We start from the raw sequence: 26292 nt of genomic DNA, 5'->3' as shown, positions 1-26292 counted from the left end.
AACATGGCACCGGCTTCCGGGATAACATGAGGAAGTGACATCATTTCCACGGAGCGACGTGAGCACGTTGACGTAGCTCGGGTTCAAGTTTCAAATATGCAAATGAGTCAAGTTAAGTGTGTATTATTATTTTTTAACTACAATTGATCAATTATGATAGAGAATTATATTTGTTATTTGAACATGTTCTACTATATCCATGTCAGAATAGACACAGAACATGACAAGTGGTGATATCTTTATTTGAAAATTGTTTTTATTCACATTTTCTCAAGCAACATTTTTTAAAATTGTTTTATATTCATGTAATAAAAAAAAAAACGTGGGATTTCTCTTAGTTTTTATGTACAAGCAAAAACAAATGGTGGAGGAAAAACAATTGAACACAAATAATCCATCCCTGTACAATAAAGTCAATACATTGAGAAGATCGAAGACAAGCATTGTGGAATAAAATACCGCCAGCTTGTCCCCCAAATGGCACCCTAATTCCCTACATAGTGCACTACAAAGGAAGTAGAGTGCCATTTGGGAAATACATGGGCAGTTAGCACAGCAGAAGCTGACGGAACAGCACAGGCATGTACTAATAGGTAGGTAGTGAGGGGGAGGATAACTCGTAAGATGTTTTTTATTTTATTTTTAAATCACCTTTTTCCTTCTCTCACACACACAAGCGCACACGCAAACTTCCAATCCCTCCCTTTCACTGACAGTGCAATGTAAAAAAAAATGTTAAACAGCATGCAGGGTAATGGTCTCTTTACAACAGTGGTCCAGTGTGCAACAATAACACCCCCCCACACCTAATATGGCTACCTACAACACTGTTACTCATTCACAATACTTCAATCCATTCCTTTCCTTCCACACCTCTCTCACTCAAGTTTTCCCCTACCAGGCAGGGCAGGCCTGAAATAATTTGGCTTCAATTGACTACCGTTGTGTTTAAAGTGAACCACCCCCTTGATATTGACTTGGTAGGCCTTGATTTGGCACCCTGCCTTGAGAAAACACATCTAGGGGATGTTTACACCTAAACTAGGAGCCATTGCTGTCAACACATGTACCTTTTTGCAGTCCAAGTCCTGAACTACATGTCTTACTCACACCTCTCTCTATTCAAGGACAACCTGGTCCCAGATCTGTCTATGCTGTAACCAACTCCTATGGCTGTATTGTTAGAGGAGTTGGCTATAGCAAATGGGTCATTCTCACAAAACTGTCCCCCAAAAATGGTGTAATTTTTCACATAATATCCTCTTGAATCACTGAGATTAGGATATGTGCTTATCTATTTCATAATTATTATGTTTTTTGATCAGATATTATGCATTTTACCAACAGTTTCACAAAATTCTCATTACCATAAGTTTTAAAAGTAAAAAAAAAAGTCATAAACAAATCAATATTTAGATATTGTTTAAAAATGTCTTCCCTAATGAAAATGCCCGAGTTAAACATAACACTGAAAATAAAATTATACAATTACTATAAAATCTTAGTTTCCCCCCCTATTTGAGCTCTTTAGCCATTTCAGTAATGAGAAGATCAAGTGGGGTAAAGGGGGTGTTTGAGAATAAGAACCTTATTCTGAAGGCATACAAGCTAATAAATTAACAACTTGTGCCCATATAAGGATTACTCCTCTAGATGATGCATCATGGGTGAATAAAACTTTATTAAAAATGTTTTACAGGAACTTGAATAAGTAATGAGAAGTCCACAGACACTGTTTGTACTTAATAAATATTATACTTTAATGTAAACTCCAACTAGAATACCATTTGTATGATTTATGGACAAACTATGGCAACATATTTGGTGTTTTATTCAAATAGGTTACATTTTTGTAAAGATTATTTTTTAATAGACCAGAGAATTTAATCCAGACGCATTTCGGTAATGAGAATTTGGATGAAAATGTGAAATTTATTTCAAATAAGACACTTTCCCCAAAACTAGACATCTTATTCCTCAGAATGATAGTTGATTTTTTAAGATGTATCCTGGTTTTGTAACTCAATTTGGTACAGACATTTTAAAACCGTTTTAATGATAATGACCCAAATACAGATCAGAGACCAGCAGGCTATTATAACATATCACAAAACCTGGGTACTATTTCAAATGTTTCTTCTTGAGCGTCTGTCTGCTTTGCCTGGTTGGAGACACCAATACCAAACGTTGGGTTTGCATGTTTTGGCACTATTCTTTTGGTTCCATCAAGCATAGCTCAAGTATTTAAAATGATTTCAAATAGTATATGAACCTAAGTCCATTCTCTGTCTAGCTCTAGCCTACACAATGTACATACATACTGTACATACATAACATACACATTTTCTCACACTCGTACCACACAATCCACTCATCATCAGGTCTGCGTTCCAATAATCCATACAACGTAGAATGCACGGCTTCACTCCAGCATGCTAGACATGTAGAGTTTGGAAGAGCGCGCCTGTTGTCGTTTTCTATAACTAAACCCTGAGTCACTCAGTGGAACACTCACTGTTTCAGGGTGTTCTAGATTCTATATCAATATTCTAGATTCTATGTAGATATTCTAGGATGTGCTAGATTCTATCTAGATGTTCTACAATGTTCTAGATTCTATATAAATGTTCTAGAATGATCTCGATTTTATATCGATGTTCTAGATTCTATATAGTCTGTCTGTCTACTAGATTATGACTATCATCCATTGGTCCATACACGCTCATACTACACATTGTAAGTCCAAAATCGCACCCTATTCTCTATTTAGTGCAAAAGTAGTGCACTATGGGGAACATGGTGCCATTTGGGACATAAACACTGGTCCCTGATCCAACTGCTGTATATTATTGTGCATTATGTGGGAGGCCAGAAGTTTTTCCTGACCATGTGACCTGATCAGGGGGAATATTTAGGGCCCTAGTTATCAGCTATAACCAGGACCAGGAATTGTCCTGGTCTAGTCACGTGGGCTGGTCCTTTTTGTATTATATGTTGAGATGAATATCTCTCATACACTTAGACACACACAGACACACATTATGAGAACTTTCGCTCAATGTTCACTTGAGGAATCGTGTTGGCTATTTGTAGCTTGTCTTTAGTGGAATGGGGAAGCCTAGGAATAATGACTGACAGCGGAGAGATGGGAAGGGTTTATCCAAGATGCAGCCAATGACAGTCCATCTTTGCGCTGTCTGACAGAGGGGCCACACCCCCAGGGCTCCTTAGCCCCACCTCCGTTAGCATTCTCTTCCACGTGATTGGCTGCTCTGACATAGCTGGTTTGTGTGAGCAAATCAGGAGTAGATGGTGATGACTTCACTTCCTCCACCCCTGACCAATAGGACGCGTTCCAATCCCTCAGTTAGAACTTCCAGAAATTCCATATCTGACCATCGGTTAAGGACTGGTCTGGAAACGTTTTCTCAATAACAATAAAAAGCATAATACTGTAACTACTACAACTGCGTCTACTATAGCTATGACAGAACACACAGCTATTGGTTCATTTTCAATTCACTCAATTAAGGAGGTGAAAAATAAATCGATTGAAGTGGAATTGAGTCCAACCCTGGTACACAGGAAGAGAAGCACAGTCAACAGGAAGTAGGAAGTGAAGGATACAGTTTTCGTCTCCGGCTGGGTTCCGTGGCGGTCCCGGCATGTTGAGCAGGACCAGCCGAGCATCATGGGATTTGTTGACGATGACCTCGTTGAGCTTGACGGCCGTGTGCATCCGCCGCACGTTGGAGTGGTCCCTGGGAGAGAGACATCATTAATAACAACAACCATCAACAGTCATCCGTTTGTATGTGTCTCCATTCAAGTGTGTGTGTGTGTGTGTGTGTGTGTGTGTCCATGCATGTGTGTGTGTGTGACTTACGGCCTGATACTGAGCATATCTCTGAAGCCCTCTGGCGTACTACAGCCGGAGTGTGTAGCTCTGTACTGCAGGGCTTTCTCCTTAGTCCAGGTCATGTGGACTCGTCTGTTCTCTGAGGCTGACATCCCTCCATCCCTTTCCCTTCCTCCGGCGGCTGCTCCTCCTCCCTTTTCGGCATTTCCTGTGGGGCCTCCACCCCCATCGGTGTCTTCATCGTCGTCAGAACCAATGCTGGTTAGCCGAAGCATGGAGTTACGATCCTTTACCAACTGTGCCTGGGGGAGAGAATGTGTAACACACGTTTAGAAATCCTCCCTCTCTCCCCCTCCCTCCCTCTGAGAGAGATACACCTACAAAAGACACTTAGTCACTGAGTACAGGGTAGGGCTGGGCGATATATCCAATTGATTAGAATTTTTGTTTTAACGTGATGTTCCAAATGCCTTCATCAAGGTTATTTTGTAATGTTTGAGCATTCTGTCTTTTTGGTCTCGTCTCCTTCGCTCCTTTTGTGCGGTGTGCCTTCCCACTCACAGACACCAAGCCCCTCCTCCTTCTGTGATGTGTGCCTTCCCACACACAGACACCAAGCCCCTCCTCCTTCTGTGCTGTGTGCCTTCCCACTCGCACAGACACCAAGCCCCTCCTCCTGTGCGGTGTGCCTTCCCACTCGCACAGACACCAAGCCCCTCCTTCTGTGCTGTGTGCCTTCCCACTTGCAGACACCAAGCCCCTCCTCCTTCTGTGAATCTTCCCACTTGCAGACACCAAGCCCCTCCTCCTTCTGTGAATCTTCCCACTCGCAGATACAAAGCCCCTCCTCCTTCTGTGAATTTTCCCACTTGCAGACACCAAGCCCCTCCTCCTTCTGTGAATCTTCCCACTTGCAGACACCAAGCCCCTCCTCCTTCTGTGAATCTTCCCACTCGCAGATACAAAGCCCCTCCTCCTTCTGTGAATTTTCCCACTTGCAGACACCAAGCCCCTCCTCCTTCTGTGCACCTTCCCACTCGCAGATACAAAGCCCCTCCTCCTTCTGTGAATCTTCCCACTTGCAGACACCAAGCCCCTCCTCCTTCTGTGCACCTTCCCACTCGCAGATACAAAGCCCCTCCTCCTTCTGTGAATCTTCCCACTTGCAGATACAAAGCCCCTCCTTCTGTGCACCTTCCCACAACAACAAAATCCTAAAGATCACTTCTTCCTCTCTGACAACAAGCAGTTTAAACTCGCTATTTGCATTTGAGGTTTTTGGTCCAACAGAACCGGTCACATGGACACCTAAACACTTAAGAGACATTATTTTACTGTAATAGACTTCATTTCCAACGATACCCTTTTTATGTCTCAACTCCCAAAATGTAGAACCGAGCAGACCCTACTAAGACGAGAGTATCAATGAACATGATTGTGGAAAATTAATGGTCAGGTTGTCGCGTGCAGCATTGCAGTACCACATACCGCTAGCAGGATTTTAACCACAGACTGAACTGTGCTAGCTGTCTAGTCTGGGTTTTTAGAAATGTCCACAGACTGTTATGTGCTAGCTGTCTAGTCTGGGTTTTAGAAATGTCCACAGACTGTTATGTGCTAGCTGTCTAGTCTGGGTTTTAGAAATGTCCACAGACTGTTATGTGCTAGCTGTCTAGTCTGGGTTTTAGAAATGTCCAGACTGTTATGTGCTAGCTGTCTAGTCTGGGTTTTAGAAATGTCCACAGACTTATGTGCTAGCTGTCTAGTCTGGGTTTTAGAAATGACCACAGACTGTTATGTGCTAGCTGTCTAGTCTGGGTTTTAGAAATGACCACAGACTGTTATGTGCTAGCTGTCTAGTCTGGGTTTTAGAAATGACCACAGACTGTTATGTGCTAGCTGTCTAGTCTGGGTTTTAGAAATGACCACAGACTGTTATGTGCTAGCTGCCTAGTCTGGGTTTTAGAAATGTGCAATGACCATAAAAAAAACACATTTATATAAGGAATTGGCAACTTGTCCTCATTCTGAAAAATAAGCATCTTATCCAGGTAGGCTACTTGACTGAAATATCTAAAAGTGAACAGGCTGTTGTTCAAACAGTTGGAGACAGACTGAAAGGTGCATTCATAACAGTTAGACTGTTCTACCTTGTTAGCAAGCAAATAGATCTAAGTTGACGAGACTTTAAATATTAAAATCACCTGGTTACTCACTAGCACGTGGTTTTGTGCTTGAGAGATGAGACCGGTGTTTATTTTCTAGAATGCTTGATACCATTAGTGGACGTGCATTGTGCATGGTTACATTTGTAAAAATGAAAATTGGCATTTTCATATACAGATTTAAAAGCCAGATCAGTAACTATTGTAAAAAAGCAGGTTAAATTATTTTGATAAAATCATTCAATTATGAATGGGTCTTATGGTTGTGGAAGGCTTATATTTAGCCTAGGTATAATTTTACAAACCCAAAATTCATAAGATTATTCCTGACTGTCTGAAATGATGTGTATTGACCTTTAATTGTGAAAGAAAGGCTATTTAGAGAAACTGTAAAAAATATTGAGGTATATATTGTGAATCAGCCAGAAGTTTGAACAAATTGTAGCTGTAATTTTTTGGACATATCGCCCAGCCCTATTATATGGTCATATTCATTAGGGCACACCGTAGCAAAACATTTTGGAACGGAAAACAAAAACGGATGTTTCTTATAAGACAAGTTTAGGTCATCCCCTCCCTGTTTCAGTCCGCTTTCTCCCGTTCGGTGCCTAATGAATATGACCCTGATACACTCTCCAACACAGGACAGCTTACGTCTAGCAACATTAGCAATATGTAGGCTGCAGGATAGAGTAGGGCATTACGTCTGAAGTTGACTACGTAGTCTACGAGACAGTTCGGAGTCAATTACTAACTGAGCAGACAGCAAACTTACTTCATCTATACTCCAGCGAACTCGCTAAGGAAAACAACAATAGGCAGATGAGGTGAAGATGAACGCACACACACACACTTTTTCCTCGCTCTCATTTTCGCACACACACGCACATATGGAAACAGAACTATGAAACAAACACACTTGTTGAGGCCTCCGCACCTCTTTCTCCCGGTCAGACTTGGACAGCCTCATCTGTCTGAGCATCTGAGACCTCTGCTCCATCATCAGAGTCCTCTCATAGGTGTAGGCTGAGATGTCACTGTTATGCTAGGAGAGGAGATAGGGAGGGGGGAGTGAGGTGGAGAGAGAGGAGGGGGGGGAGGTGGTGGAGAGAGAAGAGGGAGGAGATAGGAGAGGGGAGATGGAGATAGCAGAGGAGGGAGAGAATAGGGGGGTACAGAGGAGAGGGGAGAGAGCAGGGGGAGAAAGGAGAAGGGAGGAGAGAACGACAGTTTCTCATGGGTCAAATGAACAAAGCCTAACACATAGCTATTAGCTAGCGGTCAATATTGAAATCAAAAGATATTTCTTGATCATCAGTACACTACGGCATTTTTACATGAACGTTTGAGTAAAGTGCGTGGGCCTCAAGTTATTATTGGGTCTATGCAGAAACCTACCATCTCCACCACTTCAACATCAGCCTCTATGCGGAGGTGGTAGAGGAACGTAGCCAGGTCCTTCTTCATCTGAATAGAGTTATCCTCCATCTGAGCCACCGTGAAGATACGCATCGCACACTTACGCCACACCTGGGGACGGAAACACGACAACGTCGTCAGCTACATGTGTACACAACCTTTCTCTCTACGAGAAGATGATGACATGATATGACTAAATATTTCTCTGACCTTGTGTTGCCTCAGCAGGAAGGGCAGTAGCATGAGCATGCCCCCGTCGTGGACGATCCACCACACGTCAATGTATCCCTCCGCGCACGGCTCACTGTTGCCGGGGAACAGAGAGATGTTCTTGGGCACAAGTAGGGCCAGGTGGGCCGCTGTCGTCACACGCACCGTGTCTGGAGGAAACACACAGAGAGAGGGGGCGCTGTTTATTCAAACCACAACGTCTCAAAGTTAGATGGCAGGTAGTCAAATTCAAAGGGCCAGTTGCAATGTTTGACAAACAGATGGCAGTAATGGTACCATTCAATGATTCCCTCTTGCTTCACCCCCCCCCCCTCTCTCTTTCACATCATGGCTTTTGCCTTGAAGCCTGATGAGAAAGCGCACATGCACACCTCTCCTGTCCTGTACTCACTGATAAAGGTCTTCCAGGACTGTGGATCCTCACTCTGCCTCCAGGCCAGGGGCCAGCCCATAACCACAGTGTTGTGCCTCATCCCTCCTAACCCACTGGACTGGATCATGTGGCTGATGCCTTCCCTGGCCTTGTTAGCCACAATACACTGACAGAACCCTTTCACCTTCTCCTTGTCCATCTGGTGCTTCAGAGTCTACAGGAGGGGGGGTGAATAAAGAGCGAGAGAGAGATGGGAAATAGGGAGAGAGAGAGAGGAGGGATAGTGAGAGGGAATGGAGAGAGAGAGATGTTATAACACAATACACCTACAGATCCATCATGTGAGTCTGAAGGAGAAAGACAAAATTAGACGCCTGAAAGAAGGGAGAGGAAGAGGGGCGAAAATCAGAAGAGGTATTTAAAAAAAAAACATTTCTAGAGAAACGCACCAAGAGTGCTAGACAGAGAGAAAAGAGAGACCAACCTGTTCTGCAGCCAGTGCCTCTCCGTAGCTGTGGAGATAGTTTCCAGTGATGACGGTCCCTACAATGGTCAGACCTTTACCTGCCTTCAGCTGAGATGCAAAGGTTAGCAGGCGGGGAGACTTGACATAGGCATCCTCATCTAACTTCAATAGAACTAAGAGCTGGGGTCTGGAGGGGAGAGAGAGAGAGAGATTGTAAAGGTGTGAGATTGGGTGTATATACATGGGTGGTTGTGCATGAGTCGCTGTTAACGGTATACTGCTATACTTTACCTCCAGTTCTTGGTGTGTGGTGGTCCCTCTTCCAACCTCAAGAGGGCGTAGCGAGCAGCGCTGAGGGACAGACCCCGAATACCATCTCCCCACTCCTTCTCTGCCCTGGAACACACACACGAAGACAACTTAGAGATTCCTACACACACATGAAGACAACTCAGAGATTCATACACACACACTTTGTATAAATATATTCATCTTCCTTTTGAATTATGAACACCTCCACAAAATATATAATTGGATTTCTGTGACCTCCATTCACACAAGCCCACACACACCACAAAATCTGAAACACACACACAACTGGTTTGTTCCAGTAGATCCCCATGGAAACCTACCCGTGGTACTCGATGTATTTGTAGATCATGCCAGCAATCACTATAGCAACAATAGCATAGTACCATGACGATATGAACATCAGAGCCAAGCAGATGATCATACCCAGAAATGACAAGGTCCTAGAGAGAGCGAGAGAGAGAAAATAATCCATCATCACGCAGGGCTCAACATTAATGCTTGCCCTCTTGTCCGGGACAAGAAAAATAACATTATGACAAGTTTTTATTTTATTTTTTATTGTCGGACAAGAAGAATAGACAAGTAAAAAATAATAATAATATAGTACAATAATCACAAAATCAAAAATGACTGATCAGAATGGGATCAATTGTAATATTTTATAGGCTACCAAGGGTGGTCAACCATCCGGCAGGAGAGTCTTAAATGGCCAGGGTTGGGTTTTGAGACAGGCTAGAATATGCAGAGAAGCCAATGGACAGAGTGTAGCCTACATTTATATCCGATTGTCTATGGCAAAAAGTAACACATTTTATTTTGTAAAGTGGTTCCTTGCATCAAACATTGATGTGAAAACACTTGTTACAGACCACATCATTTGTGACTAAAAAAGTGGCTAAAAAAGTTCAGACTTGAGAGAAATAGAAAATAATCATACTTGAAAAGTTCTCTATTTATAAAACGTTGATATGTAAATAGAGTATACGGAATGTGTGTGTGGACGTGTTTAACTATACTTGTGGGGACCAGAAGTCTCCACAAGAAGAGTAAACAAACAAAAATTTGACGAGGTCCCCACGAGGTCAAATGCTATTTCTAGGGTGTTTAGGGTTAATAACCTCTTGCGACGAGCAATCCCGTATCCGGGAGCGTAATCATAGCCTCAAACGCATTAGCATAACGCAGCGGACATAAATACCCCTAGAAACTTTTCCTAATTCATGAAAAACGCAAATGAAATGAAATAAATATATTCAAACACAAGCTTAGCCTTTTGTTAACAACACTGTCATCTCAGATTTTCTAAATATGCGTTACAGCCAACGCTAGACAAGTATTTGTGTAAGTTTATCATGGCATAATGCTATGCTGGCAGCAGGCAACATTTTCACGAAAATAAGAAAAGCAACCAAATTAAATAATTTACCTTTGAAGAACTACGGATGCTTTCACTCAGGAGACTCCCAGTTAGATAGCAAATGTTCCTTTTTTCTAAAAATATTATTTTTGTAGGCGAAATAGCTCCCGTTTCTTCATCATGCTTGGCTGAGAAATCAACCGGAAAATGCTACAACTATAACGCCAAACTTTCCCATTCTTCAATGGAAATGCCTAAAAAGACGTCACAATGCTGTAGACACCTTGGGGAATGCGTGGAAAACGTAAGCTCATTCGTAGCTCATTCACAGCCATATAAGGAGTCATTGGCATGAGGCGGTTTTAAAAAATGCGGCACTTCCTGGTTAGATTTTTATCTGGGTTTCGCCTGTAACATCAGTTCTGTGTCACTCACAGACAATGTTTTCTTTCCAAAGCTGTCAATTATATGCATAGTCGAGCATCTTTTCGTGACAAAATATCTTGTTTAAAACGGGAACGTTTTTCATCCAAAACTTTTAATAGCGCCCCCTAATGCATAACTGGTTTTAAGGTTAGAATTAGTGTTAGGCTTAAGAGCTAGGGATAGGTTAAGGTTATGGTACAGGTTAAGGAAAATAGGATTTTGAATGGGACTGAATCGTATGTCCACACAAGGTTAGCTGTGCAATGTGTGTGTGTGTGTGTGTGTACCAGTGGTAGTAGGAGAAGCGTGGTCTCCAGTTGGGAGTTCTCAGCAGCGTCTGCAGAGCACAGGCCAGGTTCACAAACAGATAGCACATCAAGAAGAACCTACAGAGAGAGGGAGATGTGGGACTCAGGCTGCACTGAATCAGCATCCATACACTCAGACAACAAACAATCACTCACACACACACACACTTTCTCTCTCCAAGAAACACACACTCACATGGAGAGGATGGGTGCAACCAGGTCCAGAGAAGCAATGAGGATTCCCAGCTCAGCTATCAGAGCTGTCAGGAGCAGAGCCCAGGTAGGCTCTCCATTAGCCTTGCCATGACCAAACACCTGGACAGAGAGAACAGAACATTAGAGGGAGAGAGAGGAATGAGAGAATGAGAGAAAAAAGAGCTATATATACTACAACACTTGTTTATTTATCTCACCCTGAGGAAGGGGATGATGTTGTCCTTGGCGATGGCCTGGAGGAGGCGGGGAGCACCCGTCAGTGACTGGAGGCCAGCGCCGCACGTCGAAAAGAAGGAGCCAATCACAATGACCCAGGGGGAGGGCCAAGACAAGGTGCCCACTACCAGGTTTCCCTTTACAGAGTCTCCAAACCTTCAGAACAACAGACAGGTCAGTTAGTGTGACCACAGAATGTGTCCTAAGAAGGCCAAGACACACCAATTTCAATTTACTTCCTAAATTGACTCAATTTAAATGAACGCCACCCTGAAACACACACACACACACAGAGAGAGAGAGACAACAATATACTAACTTGTCTCTGAGCACCACTCCTTCGATGCAGGCTCCAAACAGCACCACACTGCTCAGGTCTGGCCAGGCCACTCAGGTAAATAACCTACTAGTCACATCACACCTGAACCACAACACAGTAAGCACCATGCAGGTGTGTGTAACTAGAATGATTCTAATTCTATGACTAGGACAGAGTTTACATGTGACATTTTCAATTAAAAATACAACAGCTTTGTTGTCCTTGGGTGTCTGAAATTGCCCCCTAAACCCTACACTACTTTTGACAAGAGCCCTAGTCAAATGTAGTGCACTATGTAGGGATTAGGGTGTCAATTCGGACGCAAACAGAGTTAGTATGGAAGAGATTCTCAATTAAAAATCTGAAAGCTTTATTGTCCACAGTGAAGGATACAGACGAGGGAGGTAGTGAGGATGGCCATAATGGTTCCTATGGGGATGGAGCGCTGAGCGTCTTTCAGGTCCCCAGACCGGTTAGAACCAGCCATTATACCTGGAGGGGGGAGAAGGGGGAGGAATTGTGAGGAGGGAAGAAAGAGCGAGCGAGACAGAGTTGGTGTATGAATCTATGACAAATTATTTTACAGCTGGATCAGCCTGTCCCAAATCTCTCCCTACAGCTCGTCTCTGTTTCCGCAGAGCTGTAAGCACCGTGGTGGGAGCTCCACCACTGCACTGCTTCTACCGATTCAGATCTACCAACATCAAGAGGTCCAAGGGGATCGGGAGGTACTGGGATCAGGAGAGACGAAAAGAGGAGGAAATATACCTGTGACTGAGGGGAAGAAGATTCCCACCAATAGCGTGAAGGAGGTGGTGATGTCAGCAAAGACATAGGGCAGCCGATTGGTGGGTGGGTGGACGGGTCTGGGCGAGGGGAGTGACCCTTTCTCCAGGACGTCCCCTTTACTGAGGTAAACACTCCATATGTTCTCTATGGAGAGAATACTAATTATTAGAGCGAAAGAGAGCGAGAGAGAGAGTGTGAGAGACAGAGAATGTACCTGTGATAACTCCACTGGACAGGCCTGGTATGCCAGGTATCTCAGAGATGTTGCTGAGGTTAAAGTAGTAGTCACAGGAAGCGTTGAGGTCTGGGCCTTCACAGAACTGCAACCACAGGGTCGTGGTCGCCTCAGAGGAGGGCAGGGAGAGATCAAAGGTTGACGGCACAGTGCCATTTCCTAGAAGAATTGGTTGATTAGTTGATATTGGGGACGATAATGAACAAGCGAGCAAAGAGGTGGAGAATGAGGAATTCTAACAGTGGTCGAATGGCAGGCAGATCTAACACCTTCAAAGCCTTGATTGGCCTGTTAGGTGTGATTGATTAAGGCTTCAGAAAATGAGCCGCAAGTGGGCATGTCCCATAGTGAGATGTGAAACAGAATGGACCGAGAGAACATGAGGGTTAACATAAAATAAAAAAATCTCTTTATAATTGACTGTCATTTTTCCAAATTGAAAGGTAATATTGACGGTTTTACCAGCGAGTGTGAGGTTGGTATCCACAGGTCTGGGTGGTTCTTTGGGCAGGGTGGTCTTGGCACAGGGACCATCATGGAGGATGTGTCCTGACAGGGTACGGTTACCCAGCATACACACCCTGAGGAGGACGGAGGAGAAGATTAGAGCACGGGATTGGTCAATCACAGAGATGACAGTGAACGGATGGTCAATTAGGGCATCAGTCAAGTTGAAGTGTTTGGCAGTAAGAGTGGTGTGAAAGTCTTGAGAATGGGTCAATACGGGTACGTGTATATCTCAATGAGAGTGGTTACAACGTTCTCAGGTTTCTCACTGGTGTTACCGGTGGTGAAAGTGTAAATCAGGCATGCCAATGGAAACACATCAGATTAGTTTCTTTTTTCTTTGCGACCCATAATCAATTCCAATTACACCATTAATCTATCAATCAAACCGCTCTACGATCACAATGGAGGAACTCACGGGAAAGTGGGCGGGCTGAAGGCGGAGACCAGCGCTCCGGTGTAGATGGACAGGATGGAGATGATGACACAGGCCAGGAAGACTGACGCCAGCTTGTTGACATATTTGACGCCGACAAAGACCAGTAATGCCATGAGGAGGAGGAAGATTGATCCGTAGACCCTCATGTTGTTCAACATGGCTGCTCCCTCACCGTCCGGACTGCCGGAGACAAAGATGGCCGCCCACGGGGCAATGTACATCTGGGAGTAGGAGGAGAGCGAGAGAGGGTAAGATAACAGACAATCAAAATCAAACGATATATTGGATTGGTGAGGGTGAGTTGATGCTGGAGTTTCATATGGTGTATATATATATATTATATATATATATATATATATATATATATATATATATATATATATATGAAGGTCCATGCTGACAAAACTGTGCATGTCAAGTGAACACTTATACAGACAACATGAACATGACAATAACCATGATAATGAACGTCAGAGTAATTTGATGGCGGTTATAAATGATGGTTATAATGAGGATGACGGTGAGGAAGAGGAGCGGGCAACGAAGGCTCTCCCACCCACCAGCAGGATCTCGATGGCTCCCAGGATATACATGGCCCCAGCGAATGTGGTGCCCAGGTAGAAGCACAGCCCCACCGCCCCCCCAAACTCTGGCCCCAGAGAACGACTGATCATGAAGTAGGAACCACCCGCTGGAGAGGAGAGAAGAGGGGGGGAGAGAGAGGGTAGGGGAGGAGAAGTTTGGGAGAGAGAAGGGGAAGGGGTGGGGGGAAGAGATAGAGAGGAGAGGGATGGAGAAGGGGGGTGGGAGGGAGAAGGAGGTGGGAGGAAGGAGGGGGTGGGAGGGAGAGAAGTAAAGAGAAGAATGGGTGTTAGTATCATTATGGGCGTTATGGAAGAGGAAAACAGAGAGAAGGAGAAAGAAAGTAGAATAGTACAGTATTATGATAATGAGAGACAACACACTAAGATTGTACCAATAAGCATAGGTCCCAAATGGCACCCTATTCCCTATGCAGTGCACTACTTTTGACCAGGCCCATAGATGAGGGAGGAGATCAATGGAGGAAATGTAACTTTGCAGATAGAAGCAAGGGTTTTGTCTTGACATAGAGCCCCTTACTGATTCTAACTACAATGTTATCAGATGGAATAGTTCAAATCAACTGAAATTGATTTGCTTCATATTCAAATATCACAAGAATGTTAGAATTGTTCAATGACAACTTTGACATTTGGGATATTTCCGGCGTGAATGTTGTTTCACTCAGAATTAGAATGATTTTATTATGTGTGTATAATTACTCATTCTATGTCTATAGTTTTACTAGTGGTGAATGGTATTTCTGGGTGAGGACACCATGTCTCAATGTGTACAGTCAGAGAGGGGAGAGGCAAATCAGACGTTAGAATGAACAGACAAACCTGACCCGGGTTCAAATATCATTTGAAATATTTTATCTTTATCCTGCCTGGCGCAGTGGAAGCGATAGAATAGTTGGGAAACTGCCAGACTCTGCCCACCCGGCAGTTCAGGCAGACTAAACCAAAAGCTACAAGTATTTTTAAATACCCAGGTCTGACACATACAGACATCACTGAGACAGAGTTGCAAAATTCAGATCACTTTTCCAAAATTCCTGAAAACCTGGGAATTCTGGAGAAAGTAACCAGCATTTTTAAACAATAACAAACATTAAACATATACTTGGATGACAACAAGACAGAGGGATGGAGGGAGAGATGGATAGAGGGATGGAGAGAAAGAGAGAGATGGATGGATGGAGAGAGGGATGAAGAGATGGAGGTAGGGAGAGATGGATGGATGGAGGTAGGGAGAGATGGATGAGAGAGGGATGAAGAGATGGAGAGGGATGGAGAGATGGATGGATGGATGGATGGAGGTAGGGAGAGATGGATGGATGGATGGAGGGAATACCTGGTACAACTCCATTGGTGGCGATGGCACTCATTGAGATAGCAGTCAGTAAAGTCTGCAGAATGAGAGAGGAGCAGTAGCTGTATCATGCATATATCGATACACATAAAGATACTCACTAATCACGATCTACAGGGCACTGCTCTTAACAGGCCTGTTCCAATTATCTCCTGTTCTCTTTATCTTAAACACTTTCTGGATAATTGTCTGCCAAATCACCAAAATGTAAAAATGTGTGTATGTGTGTCTGCATCTGTCCGTGTGTGTTGCCTCTACTGTGTGTGTGTGTGTGTGTGTGTGTGTTTGCCAGGAGTAGACGTGTGCTGCAGCTCTGTACCAAAACATGGCAATCTACTAAAATAAAACTTAAGCCCACCTGTTGTAACGGTCATTGTTAATACAGCAAAGGTCAGAGGAAGGTGCGTCTTGTATCCATAAGTGTCCATATATCCATGACCTAGGAAATGTTTGAATCCTTCTCGACAGTAATGTGATTTGTGGACTCAAAACTCTGTGTGTGTGTGTGTGTGTGTGTATTATCCTCACGCAGCAGCAGCATATGAAGACGATGCAGAGAGCTTGCAGCACACCGGCAGTTCCCACCACCCAGGTGAGACGCAGGAACAAAATCACCCCGAAGATGTTCTGCAAGCATGGCAGGTACACCCCCATGAACGTACCCATTTGGGGAGACTGGGATAGACACACAGGAGAATAGTGATCATTAATGCACAACGTAACAAAAACATGTTCTGCAGACAGGGCAGATACAACCCCATGAACGTACCCATTTGGGGAGACTGGGAGACACAAATGGCATTAGATATGAGGGTCCTGTTCATTAGTGAACACCGTAGCAAAGCATTTTCCAAAAAATAAAAACTCCTGATCATATCCATGACGTGCTAGGTGCGATTATATTAGGTCAGACATCTTACATCCCTGGGTCTATTCTCTTCTACAGTACCTGTATGGTGCTGTAAGTCAGTGCAGTAAGGGTGGAGTCGTCAGTAACAAGGGAGTCAAAAGTACAACCTAAAAGCATCATGGGAATCACAGCGCTTAGATATTACTGCCAGGGATCAAAGTACCATGCCAGGCAAAGGGAGCAAAGGGGTCAGAGTGGAGTGTACCTTGTGGGCCTTTCTCTTCTCTCCTATGCTCTCTGCCTCCTCGTGCTCCCTGGCCCCCTGGGTCAGGTTGGTGTAGTTGGCCAGACGGTTGAGGAGAGAAGATACCTTCGGCCTAGTGTCCATCTCCTCCTGCAGGAGGGGGGGGGGGCAGAGAGAGAAAATAGGAAGAGATGAAGACATGACGAGACACTCATAAAACAGAGTGCATCAAACACTATTTATTGATTAATTGATGCTCTAACCTCAAAGAGAGCCAAGTTTCGGTCATAGAAGTCATCATCGTCCACCCCATGACTGTTGTTGATGTAGACATTGGACATTTTGGCATTGCCATCTCCTACACACACAGACAGAGACAAAGAGAGGGAGGAAGAGAGACAGAAAAGGAGAGAGTGAGAAAGAGAGAGAGGAGAGACAGAAGGGAGAAAGTGAGAGAGAGGAAGAAGGAGAGAAAGAGGGAGGAAGCAGGAGAGAGAGAGAGAGAAAGAGGGGAGACAGAAAGGAGACAAGGGAGAGAGAGAGGAAGAAGGAGAGAAAAGATATACCTCTGTCAGCAGGGCCCTGAATCAGCACTCTCAGTTCCCTCTCCTCTACCACCAGGGAGGACACACAAAACGCACGCACGTGACAGTCTCAGACATGCATAGTTAAATACAGACATGTCTACAAACACACTGCGTCTTGAAAACAAACACACAGGGATGATCCTTGTGACATCCTTGTCTCATTCATTGCTACACATACACACAAACATCTAAACTCAGCAAAAAATTTAAAACATCCCTTTCTCAGGAACCTGTCTTTCAAAGACAATTTGTAAAAATCCCAAAACTTCATTGTAAAGGGTTTAAACACTGTTTCCCATGCTTGTTTCCCATGCTTGTTCATTGAACCATAAACAATTAATGAACATGCACCTGTGGAATGGTCGTTAAGACACTAACAGTTTACCGACGGTAGTCAATTAAGGTCACAGTTATGAAAACTTAGGACACTAAAGAGGCTTTTCTACCGACTCTGGAAAAACACCAAAAGAAAGATGCCCAGGGTCCCTGCTCATCTACGTGAACGTGCCTTAGGCATGCTGCAAGGAGGCATGAGGACTGCAGATGTCTGTACTGTGAGATGCCTAAGACAGCACTACAGGGAGACAGGACACACAGCTGCTGAAAGAGGCTGGAGTGGGGGCTTGTAGGCCTGTTGTAAGGCAGGTCCTCACCAGACATCAACGGCAACATCGTTGCCTGCGGGCACAAACCCACCATCACTGGACCAGACAGGACTGGCAAAAAAATGCTCTTCACTGACGAATCGCGGTTTTGTCTCACCAGGGGTGATGGTCGGAATCGTGTTTATCGTTGAAGGAATGAGCGTTACACCGAGGCCTGTACTCTGGAGTGGGATCAATTTGGAGGTGGAGGGTCCGTCATAGTCTGGGGCGGTGTGTTACAGCATCATCGGACTGAGCTTGTTGTCATTGCAGGCAATCTCAACGCTGTGCGTTACAGGGAAGACATCATCCTCCCTTATGTGGTACCATTCCTGCAGGCGCGTCCTGACGTGACCCTCCAGCATGACAGTGCCAACAGCCATACTGCTCGTTCTGTGCGGGATTTCCTGTAAGACCGGAATGTCAGTGTTCTGCCATGGCCAGCGAAGAGCCCGGATCTCAATCCCATTGAGCATGCCTGGGACCTGTTGGATCAGAGGGAGTGGGCTAGGGCCATTCCCCCCAGAAATGTCCGGGAACATGCAGGTGCCTTAGTGGAAGAATGGGGTAACATCTCACAGCAAGAACTGGCAAATCTGGTGCAGTCCATGAGGAGGAGATGCACTACAGTACTACAGGCCACACCAGATACTGACTGTTACTTTAGATTTTTACCTCCCCCCCTTTGTTCAGGGACAAATTATTCAATTTCTGTTCGTCACATGTCTGTGGAACGTGTTCAGTTCATGTCTCAGTTGTTGAATCTTGTTATGTTCACACAAATATTTACACGGTAAGTTTGCTGAAAATAAACGCAGTTGGCGTTTCTTTTTTTGCTGAGTAAACAAATACATTTTAATCAGTTAGCATACGCTCTTATCCAGAGTGTACAAGACATTAGGAAAACTTTCCTAATATTGAGTTGTTGCTCTACAAGGTGTCAAAAGCGTTCAACAGGAATGCTGGCCCATGTTGACTCCAATGTTTCCCACAGTTGTGCCAAGTTGGCTGGATGTCCTTTGGGTGGTGGACCATTCTTGATAAACACGGGAAACTATTGAGCATGAAAAACCCAGCAGCGTTGCAGTTCTTGACACAAACCAGTGCGCCTGGAACCTACTACCATACCCTGTTCAAAGGCACTTAAATCTCTTGTCTTGCCCATTCACCTTGAATGGCACACATACACAATCCATGTGTCAAAAGTCTTAAGGATTAGAAATCCTTCTTTAATCTGTCTCCTCCCCTTCATCTACATTGAATGAAGTGGATTTAACAAGTGACATCAATAAGGGATCATGGCTTTCACCAGGATTCACCTGGTCAGTCTGTCATGGAAAGAGCAGGTCTCCTAATGTTTTGTACAGCCTACGCGGCAAACACAACCGTCACAGCAAGCACATCCTCCCCAGCAATACACAAAGGTAGCCTTATGTGTGTACGACAGGTGAGATAGTGCTCAACTGAGGTGTAGGGATCTCTCTCCCTCCCTCCAGATAGTGCTCACCTGAGGTGTGTGTGTGCATGTGCGCGTGCGTATCCCTGCATGTGCGTGTGTCTGATGGAGCAGAATGTGATATCAGGAGTTAATGTGTGATGTGAATGGATCCAGTCTGTCAAATTCTATTACTGCTTTGTGGGCAAGACCGACTAAAAATAACCATCTCGCGCTTGACCTTCCTTGAAATAACACAGCTGCCTCACTCTCTCCACTGCTTTTGTCTGTTATGGCTGCTCAGCCAGTTACACTGCATCGTCTCAGCAGTGTGTGTGTGTGTCTGCTTCGGTAGATCAGCCTGTGCAAGTCAATTCCTAATTGATTTGTTGCGTTTCGTTTCTCCTTTCTTGATATAAATAACCAAAGTGTCACCCTTGGTCTATAAAGTGTTCATGAAATGCTTTCTCGCCTGCACACTACCATGGCTCATAGATACAGGCATTCCCTCTCCCAAACAACAGGCATATACACCATATGTACACAAAAGTATGTGGACACCCCTTCAAATTTGTGGATTTGGCTACTTTAGCCACACCCATTACTGACAGGTGTATAAAAAAATAACAACTCCATGTTAATGTCCATGACCTTGGAAATGAGACATTTGACGAGCGGGTGTCCACATACTTTTGGTCATGTTGTGTATATTAGACAGACAGGGCATGAATGAGCATTTGGAATTGATGGCTTCAAGCATGAATCCACAAGGTTTTACACGGTGTTTCTGGACTTTAGAGATGCATTGAGGAAATACCACTGGCTTATGTAGACATTATATCTGATAAGTACAAAGGCTCTTTTCTCCAAGTTACCTGTGGGAAGCAGCTAAAACGAACCAATCCCACTCAGGGTTAGCATAGAAACAGACTGCTGTCAACTTCATCCTAGCCATCATCCAGTGGCTGAAATGGCTATGCCAGTGTGTGTACCCAAACCCATGTGTGGTCACTGAACCCAGTACAGGGGAATGGTGATGATGTTCAGATCAAAAACATGCTCTCTCGCACAGACAACTTTTAGAAATGGTCTGGGCTGGAAGTGAAAGACACCAAATGTGCAGGCTTGATATGATTGACATTTCCCATCCGACTGTGGTCATGAAGCTAGCGGCTGTGAAAAAGATGGCCCTTGCAAAGATTCAACATCGGTTTGCCAATGTACAGTTGAAGTCAGAGGTTCACATACACCTTAGCCAAGTACATTGAAACCCAGTTTCACAATTCCTGGCATTTAATCCTAGTACAAACTCCCTGTCATAGGTCAGTTAGGATCACCACTTTATTTTAAGAATGTGAAATATCAGAATAATAGTAGAGAGAATGATTTATTACAGATTTTATTTATTCATTTCATCACATTCTCAGTGGGTCAGAAATACATTAAATTAGTATTTGGTAGCATTGACTTTAAATTGTTTAACTTGGGTCAAATGTTTCGGGTAGCCTTCCACAAGCGTCCCACAATAAGTTGGTGAATTTTGGCCCATTCCTCCTGACAGAGCTGGTAGGCCTCCTTGCTCGCACATGCTTTTTCAGTTCTGCCCACAAATATTATATAGGATTGAGGTCAGGGCTTTGTGATGGCCACTCCAATACCTTGACTTTGTTGTCCTTAAGCCATTTTGCCACAACTTTGGAAGTATGCTTGGGGTCATTGTCCATTTGGAAGACCCACTTGCGACTAAGCTTTAATTCCCTGGCTGATGTCTTGAGATGTTGCTTCAATATATCCACATAATTTTCCTCCCTCGTGATGCCATCTATTTTGTGAAGTGAACCAGTCCCTGCTGCAGCAAAGCACCCCGACAACATGATGCTGCCACCCCTGTGCATTACGGTTGGGATGGGTGTTCTTTGGCTTGTAAGTCTCCCCCTTTGCCCTCCAAACAATACGATGGTCATTATGGCCAAACAGTTCTATTTTTGTTTTATTAGACCAGAGGACATTTCTCCAAAAAGTACGATCTTTGTCTCCATGTGCAGTTGCAAACCGTAGTCTGGCTTTTTTTATGGCGGTTTTGGAACAGTGGCTTCTTCCTTGGTGAGCGGCCTTTCAGTTTATGTCGATATAGGACTTGTTTAACTGTGGATATCGATACTTTTGTACCTGTTTCCTCCAGCACCTTCACAAGGTCCTTTGTGGTTGTTCTGTTCTCGCACCAAAGTATGTTCATCTCTAGGAGACAGAACGCATCTCCTTCCTGAGCCGTATGACGGCTGCGTGGTCACATGGTGTTTATACGTGCGTACTATTGTTTGTACAGATGAACGTGGTACCTTCAGGCATTTGGAAATTTCTCCGAAGGATGAACCAGACTTGTGGAGGTCTACAATTTTTTTTCTGAGGTCTTGGCTGATTTCTTTTGATTTTCCCATGATGTCAAGCAAAGAGGCACCGAGTTTGAAGGTAGGCCTTGAAATACATTCACAGCTACACCTCCAATTGACTCAAATTATGTCAATTAGCCTATCAGAAGCTTCTAAAGCCTTGACATAATTTTCTGGAATTTTCCAAGCTGTTTAAAGGCACAATCAACTTAGTGTATGTCAACTTCTGACCCACTGGAATTGTGATAAAGTGAATTATAAGTGAAATAATCTGTCTGTAAACAATTGTTGGAAAAATTACTTGTGTCATGCACAAAGTAGATGTCCTACCCGACTTGCCAAAACTAAAGTTTGTTAACAAGAAATTTGTGGAGTGGTTGAAAAACAAGTTTCAATGACTCCAACCTAAGTGTACGTAAACTTTCGACATCAACTGTACCTCTCCCACAGAACATTCTAAGGGAAATTAATAACAAAACTTGTCAAGTGTTGATAAAATAAAAAATAAAACATTATCTTCCTGAGCTAAAAGGTCTGGGTGTCCCGAATGTCCAGTGGATTTACACTGCTACCAGACTGACTCACCTGTCGAACATGCTCAACAGTGTCAACGCGACATTTAGCCAGAGCCTCCCTCCTCCTGGACTAGGAAGGTCCCACTGGCCAATGACACTAAGGGACAACTTCCTGAGCTTCATTAGGAAGGCCAATGGAAAACTGGACACTCGTGCTGCAGGCTTTGGAGTCTGGTCAGACCTCAAGGAGCTGTACAACCGGACACAAAACTGACACACAGACCACAGGAGGTTGGTGGCACCTTAATTGGGGAGGACGGGCTCAATTAACGATTTCAACGTGTTTGATGCCATTCCATTTGCACCGTTCCAGCCACTATTATGAGCCGTCCTCCCCTCAGCAGCCTCCACTGACGCGGACTGAGACTGTGAGTGCCTGTGATGCAGTTGTGTTGTCGTGGAGGCTTCTGTCAAGCATGACAACACTCCTCTGTTTTAGACAGATGCAGCAACAGCACCTCTGGACTGGCCTGAGGCTGCTGGGGAAACTTGCTGCTCTGGACTGTGCTGACCTTTCTGTCTTCCATTTCATGTATCAGAATACTGCCAGTGACGAGGACATTCTCACACTTACTGTTAAGGCGAGGCTGTAAGTTCTACTCACAAAACACAACCTAACACTCTGGTACCCTGCAAACCATGATCCCTTCTGTGTTTTACACCCAGAGTTAAATGTAATGGAGACTGTTGCACATGTTGTTAATTGTTGCCGTTCATACAAAGACATGTACATTGCAAGACATGACCGCCTTGTCGAGCTGGTACCTACTTAGGTGAGAAAGGTGTTCTCACCACCAGCATTTCAAATGTGTGCGTGAATGTCTGCTTCTTTAGTTCAGCCTGTGCCAGTTAATTTCCTGTTTGATTTGTTGTGTTTCTTTTCTCCTTTCTTGATATAAATAACCAAAGCATCACCAATGAGATAACCCACCTGAGACTATTTCTGGAGCCAGTAATTGCTTATTAACATTGAGACTATTATTGTAACATAGAAGCTGATTCTGTCCAGAAGAATGATTGAGAGTACCATGCCACTAGAGGGCGACATCACAAACAGTTGAACAAATAGGCTAACAGTCCAAAACAGGGTAATGTTCATTAGGACATGCAATGGGACACTTTTTGCAGTGAAAAACAAAAATGAGGGCTGCTTATTAGACAAGCCCAGACAGTCCATCGCTGTTTGTCTGTTTTTTTTATGTTTGGTGCCTAATGAATACAACCCATTAATAACCTAAAGTTGTCAACTTGTTGCACACACACACACACACACAAAGTGACGTGTCACCTTGATCTGTGTTGGTCCTGTCAGGCGTCTCGTTTTCACCAGTTGTGGTGAGCCCTCCCGAACCCTCGCTTAGCGGTTCACTGCGGTTCACACTCTCCCGCGAGCCAAAACGTACGTGGCCGCGGCCGCTGGACCGGGAACTGATGTCCGGCGAGGTGTCTGACAGCCCCGGGAGGTCCTCGGCCTTGGTGGGCGTCACCGTGAACCGTACCGACGCCATTATTGGGTCTTGGAGGAATGGGGTTCAAGGGTTAGAGGTCAAGGGTCACCAACTACGCTAGCTCGGCTAACCAATACTAGGCTAACCCACGCTAGGCTAACCTATGCTAAGCTAACGTTCAAGTGACTGTGCAGAGACACCTACTAGACTTGAATCTGCACTTCCCCATTGAATTGGACTGGTTTTAATGGCACATATGGGATGAATGTCACGAGATATGTGTGCCTTTTTTTCCATTTGATGAATGTGTAATGGTTTAACATAGAGCCTACACTTTAAAATTGTAAACAAATGAATTAGGTTGAGGAGTAAATGGTGTCTCTAAGAATATTTTTTTTAACTTCCCCTTCAGCTTTCAAGTCAGGTTATATTTTTAAAAAGAGGGAAGCAAAGTAGCGTTCCCTTTTCACTTCGATTAATATTATTGCATTTCATTGCTTGTTCAGAAACTGGATTAGTACGGTTAGTTCGTACATGCCCAAATGACCTGACAATGAACTTAATACTGGCTATCAATATGTACGCCTAGTCTCAAATCTGCCTCTCCTCTCGTATTCCCAAGTAAACATGGGTTTGTTTTTTTCTATGTGGTTATATGCACCTCAGTGATAGCTTAGATTTCCTCTATGGATGACAATGAGTGACTAATGATGGATTGATTGGGGGGACAGGGAAGGGGTAAGAACCAAGACAAAAGGAGAGAAAAAAGGGAGAAGAGCAAAGGAGGATAGCTGCTATTAGAGTTCAATTATGTATGGTAGGTGACAGTACACAAAAGGCATTTGTTTTGATTAATGAGTGATGACATGTAGGTCACTCAGTAACCTAACCTGACAAAGAGCAGAACAGTATCATGTGCTTTCACAAACACAGCTCAGGGGAGCAAACTGCAAAGTTAACCAGGTGAGAACACTGAATGATAAACAGTCTCCTTGCTCTGACTCAATTATGTGAGGTACAAGTACCTGCCAAAATAAAGGAAACACCAACATAAAGTGTCTTCATAGATATACACATGACCCCAAGCATGATGTGACGTTAATTCCTTAATTAACTCAGGAACCACACCTGTGTGGATGCACCTGCTTTGTTTCCCCATTTAACTAAATTGTTTCCTTTATTCTGGCAGTTACATGTAGTTCAGTTGAGTAGTTGCGGTTTATAATTTAATTATTATACAAGAGCAGTTCCAACCGGTTGGGCCAGCGGCAGCTAGAGCCGAGCCACATGCGGAGGCACTCATATGGCTTTGTGCAGTACTGTGGCTGTATTGTAGACTGCTACCCGTATGTAAAGATGGGATGGTAGCTTATCAGTTTCGCAACATTTCGAGTTGTACTACTCGTCTTATACTAGACATTTTTAGCTAGACGAGGGGGTGGCAAATTGTTTGGGCAATCATGTCAGTTCGCGGGGTACACATGAACTGAAGCTAGTTAACAGTGCATTAAATTATTTTAGTCTCATAGCTAGTTTGAACCTTGATTGCCATCCCATGAATCTATACAAATGGTAGAGACAAGGACCAGCATCTGTAAAACTGGCCAGTATGCGACTGTTGAATTGAACTGCAGCCGTTTAAATTATAATGAACGCTTGGCAACTAGTTGGAGCATATATATGTAAAGCGAAATAAGATTGTGTTCGCAGAGCAAGACTCATCAACTGTCCAGATGAAACATACTGATAACGTTACACCTAGGTGCACTTGCTTGAAATATCGTACGACGAGCTAGCTAGTATCGGTTATGCTAACATTAGCTGGCTGGCTAACTAGTAACTACCCTTAACCGTTAAGCCAATTATAATTTCTAGCTAGTTTGAACCAGTCAGGGAAAATTGTCATATCAATATATTCCAATCCCGCGGTTGAAATATATTTAGAAAAAAATAGTATGTTTTTAAACTACAACTAGCATGGGTAGCTAGCTATAGCGTTTTTGTTGGCAAAACGATGCGGCATGTCAACAATGTATTAGCATGTCAATCAATGTATGCAAGCAGATGTTCCGTTGTAGTAAACAACATTTTCTTTCTGGAATTACACAACATAATGTGTATGGTAATTTGTGTCAACTTTCAAGTCATGGTATCGAAATAAACTAGACGAACACACTACTACGTTTGTCTTGTTTATCATGAAAGGATCCCTTCAACTCGTTCAGTACATTAGCTACTTGTCGGTATCAGTCGACTGTCGTCCGTTGAATTTACAGTGGTACAGTAGCTAGCTGTTAGCCACGCCGCTAACGTGTGACAGAACTCCACGTACCTTGCTCAACGGCTAGAAATTGGCAGAATTCTGCGGCAACTTCACGGAAATATTTCAAAGAATATACATAGCGCGTATATAGTACTCTCGTGTCCCTTATATCCAGCTGCTTGGCTTGCTAGTGGTCCTCAAAATGAATTGAAACCATAGTAGCTCCATGCATGTACTCGCCTCATCCTTTTGTCGGCACTTTG

General features: G+C 43.9%; 1 protein-coding gene across 3 annotated transcripts; it reads right to left on the bottom strand.

Moving 5' to 3' along the window:
• Nucleotides 1-238: 238 nt before the first annotated feature.
• On the bottom strand, nt 239-26292 carry LOC115136140 (solute carrier family 12 member 6-like). Of its 3 annotated transcripts, XM_029671634.2 has the most exons (27): nt 26099-26292; nt 24428-24470; nt 23607-23834; nt 16951-17045; nt 16709-16837; nt 16122-16268; nt 15576-15630; nt 14198-14328; nt 13617-13858; nt 13154-13272; nt 12671-12850; nt 12436-12600; nt 12061-12159; nt 11668-11725; nt 11330-11504; nt 11113-11231; nt 10896-10994; nt 9146-9265; nt 8805-8909; nt 8532-8700; nt 8066-8261; nt 7654-7823; nt 7423-7554; nt 6944-7069; nt 3887-4161; nt 3628-3761; nt 239-3391 (listed from the first exon to the last, which is right to left on the bottom strand). In XM_029671634.2, the coding sequence occupies exons 3-27, from the start codon at nt 23824-23826 to the stop codon at nt 3300-3302; spliced, it is 3552 nt and encodes a 1183-aa protein (XP_029527494.1). In that variant the 5' UTR covers nt 23827-23834; nt 24428-24470; nt 26099-26292; the 3' UTR covers nt 239-3299. The 3 variants fall into 3 exon arrangements, with proteins under 3 accessions (XP_029527494.1, XP_029527496.1, XP_029527495.1); XM_029671636.2 differs by having other exon boundaries at nt 6962-7069; nt 23607-24470; XM_029671635.2 differs by lacking the exon at nt 24428-24470.

This window comes from Oncorhynchus nerka, linkage group LG12 (assembly GCF_034236695.1).
Source record: "Oncorhynchus nerka isolate Pitt River linkage group LG12, Oner_Uvic_2.0, whole genome shotgun sequence".
Taxonomy (NCBI): domain Eukaryota; kingdom Metazoa; phylum Chordata; class Actinopteri; order Salmoniformes; family Salmonidae; genus Oncorhynchus; species Oncorhynchus nerka.
The sequence above is the reverse complement of the archived record's forward strand: the minus strand, read 5'-3'. Positions and strand labels throughout refer to the sequence as shown.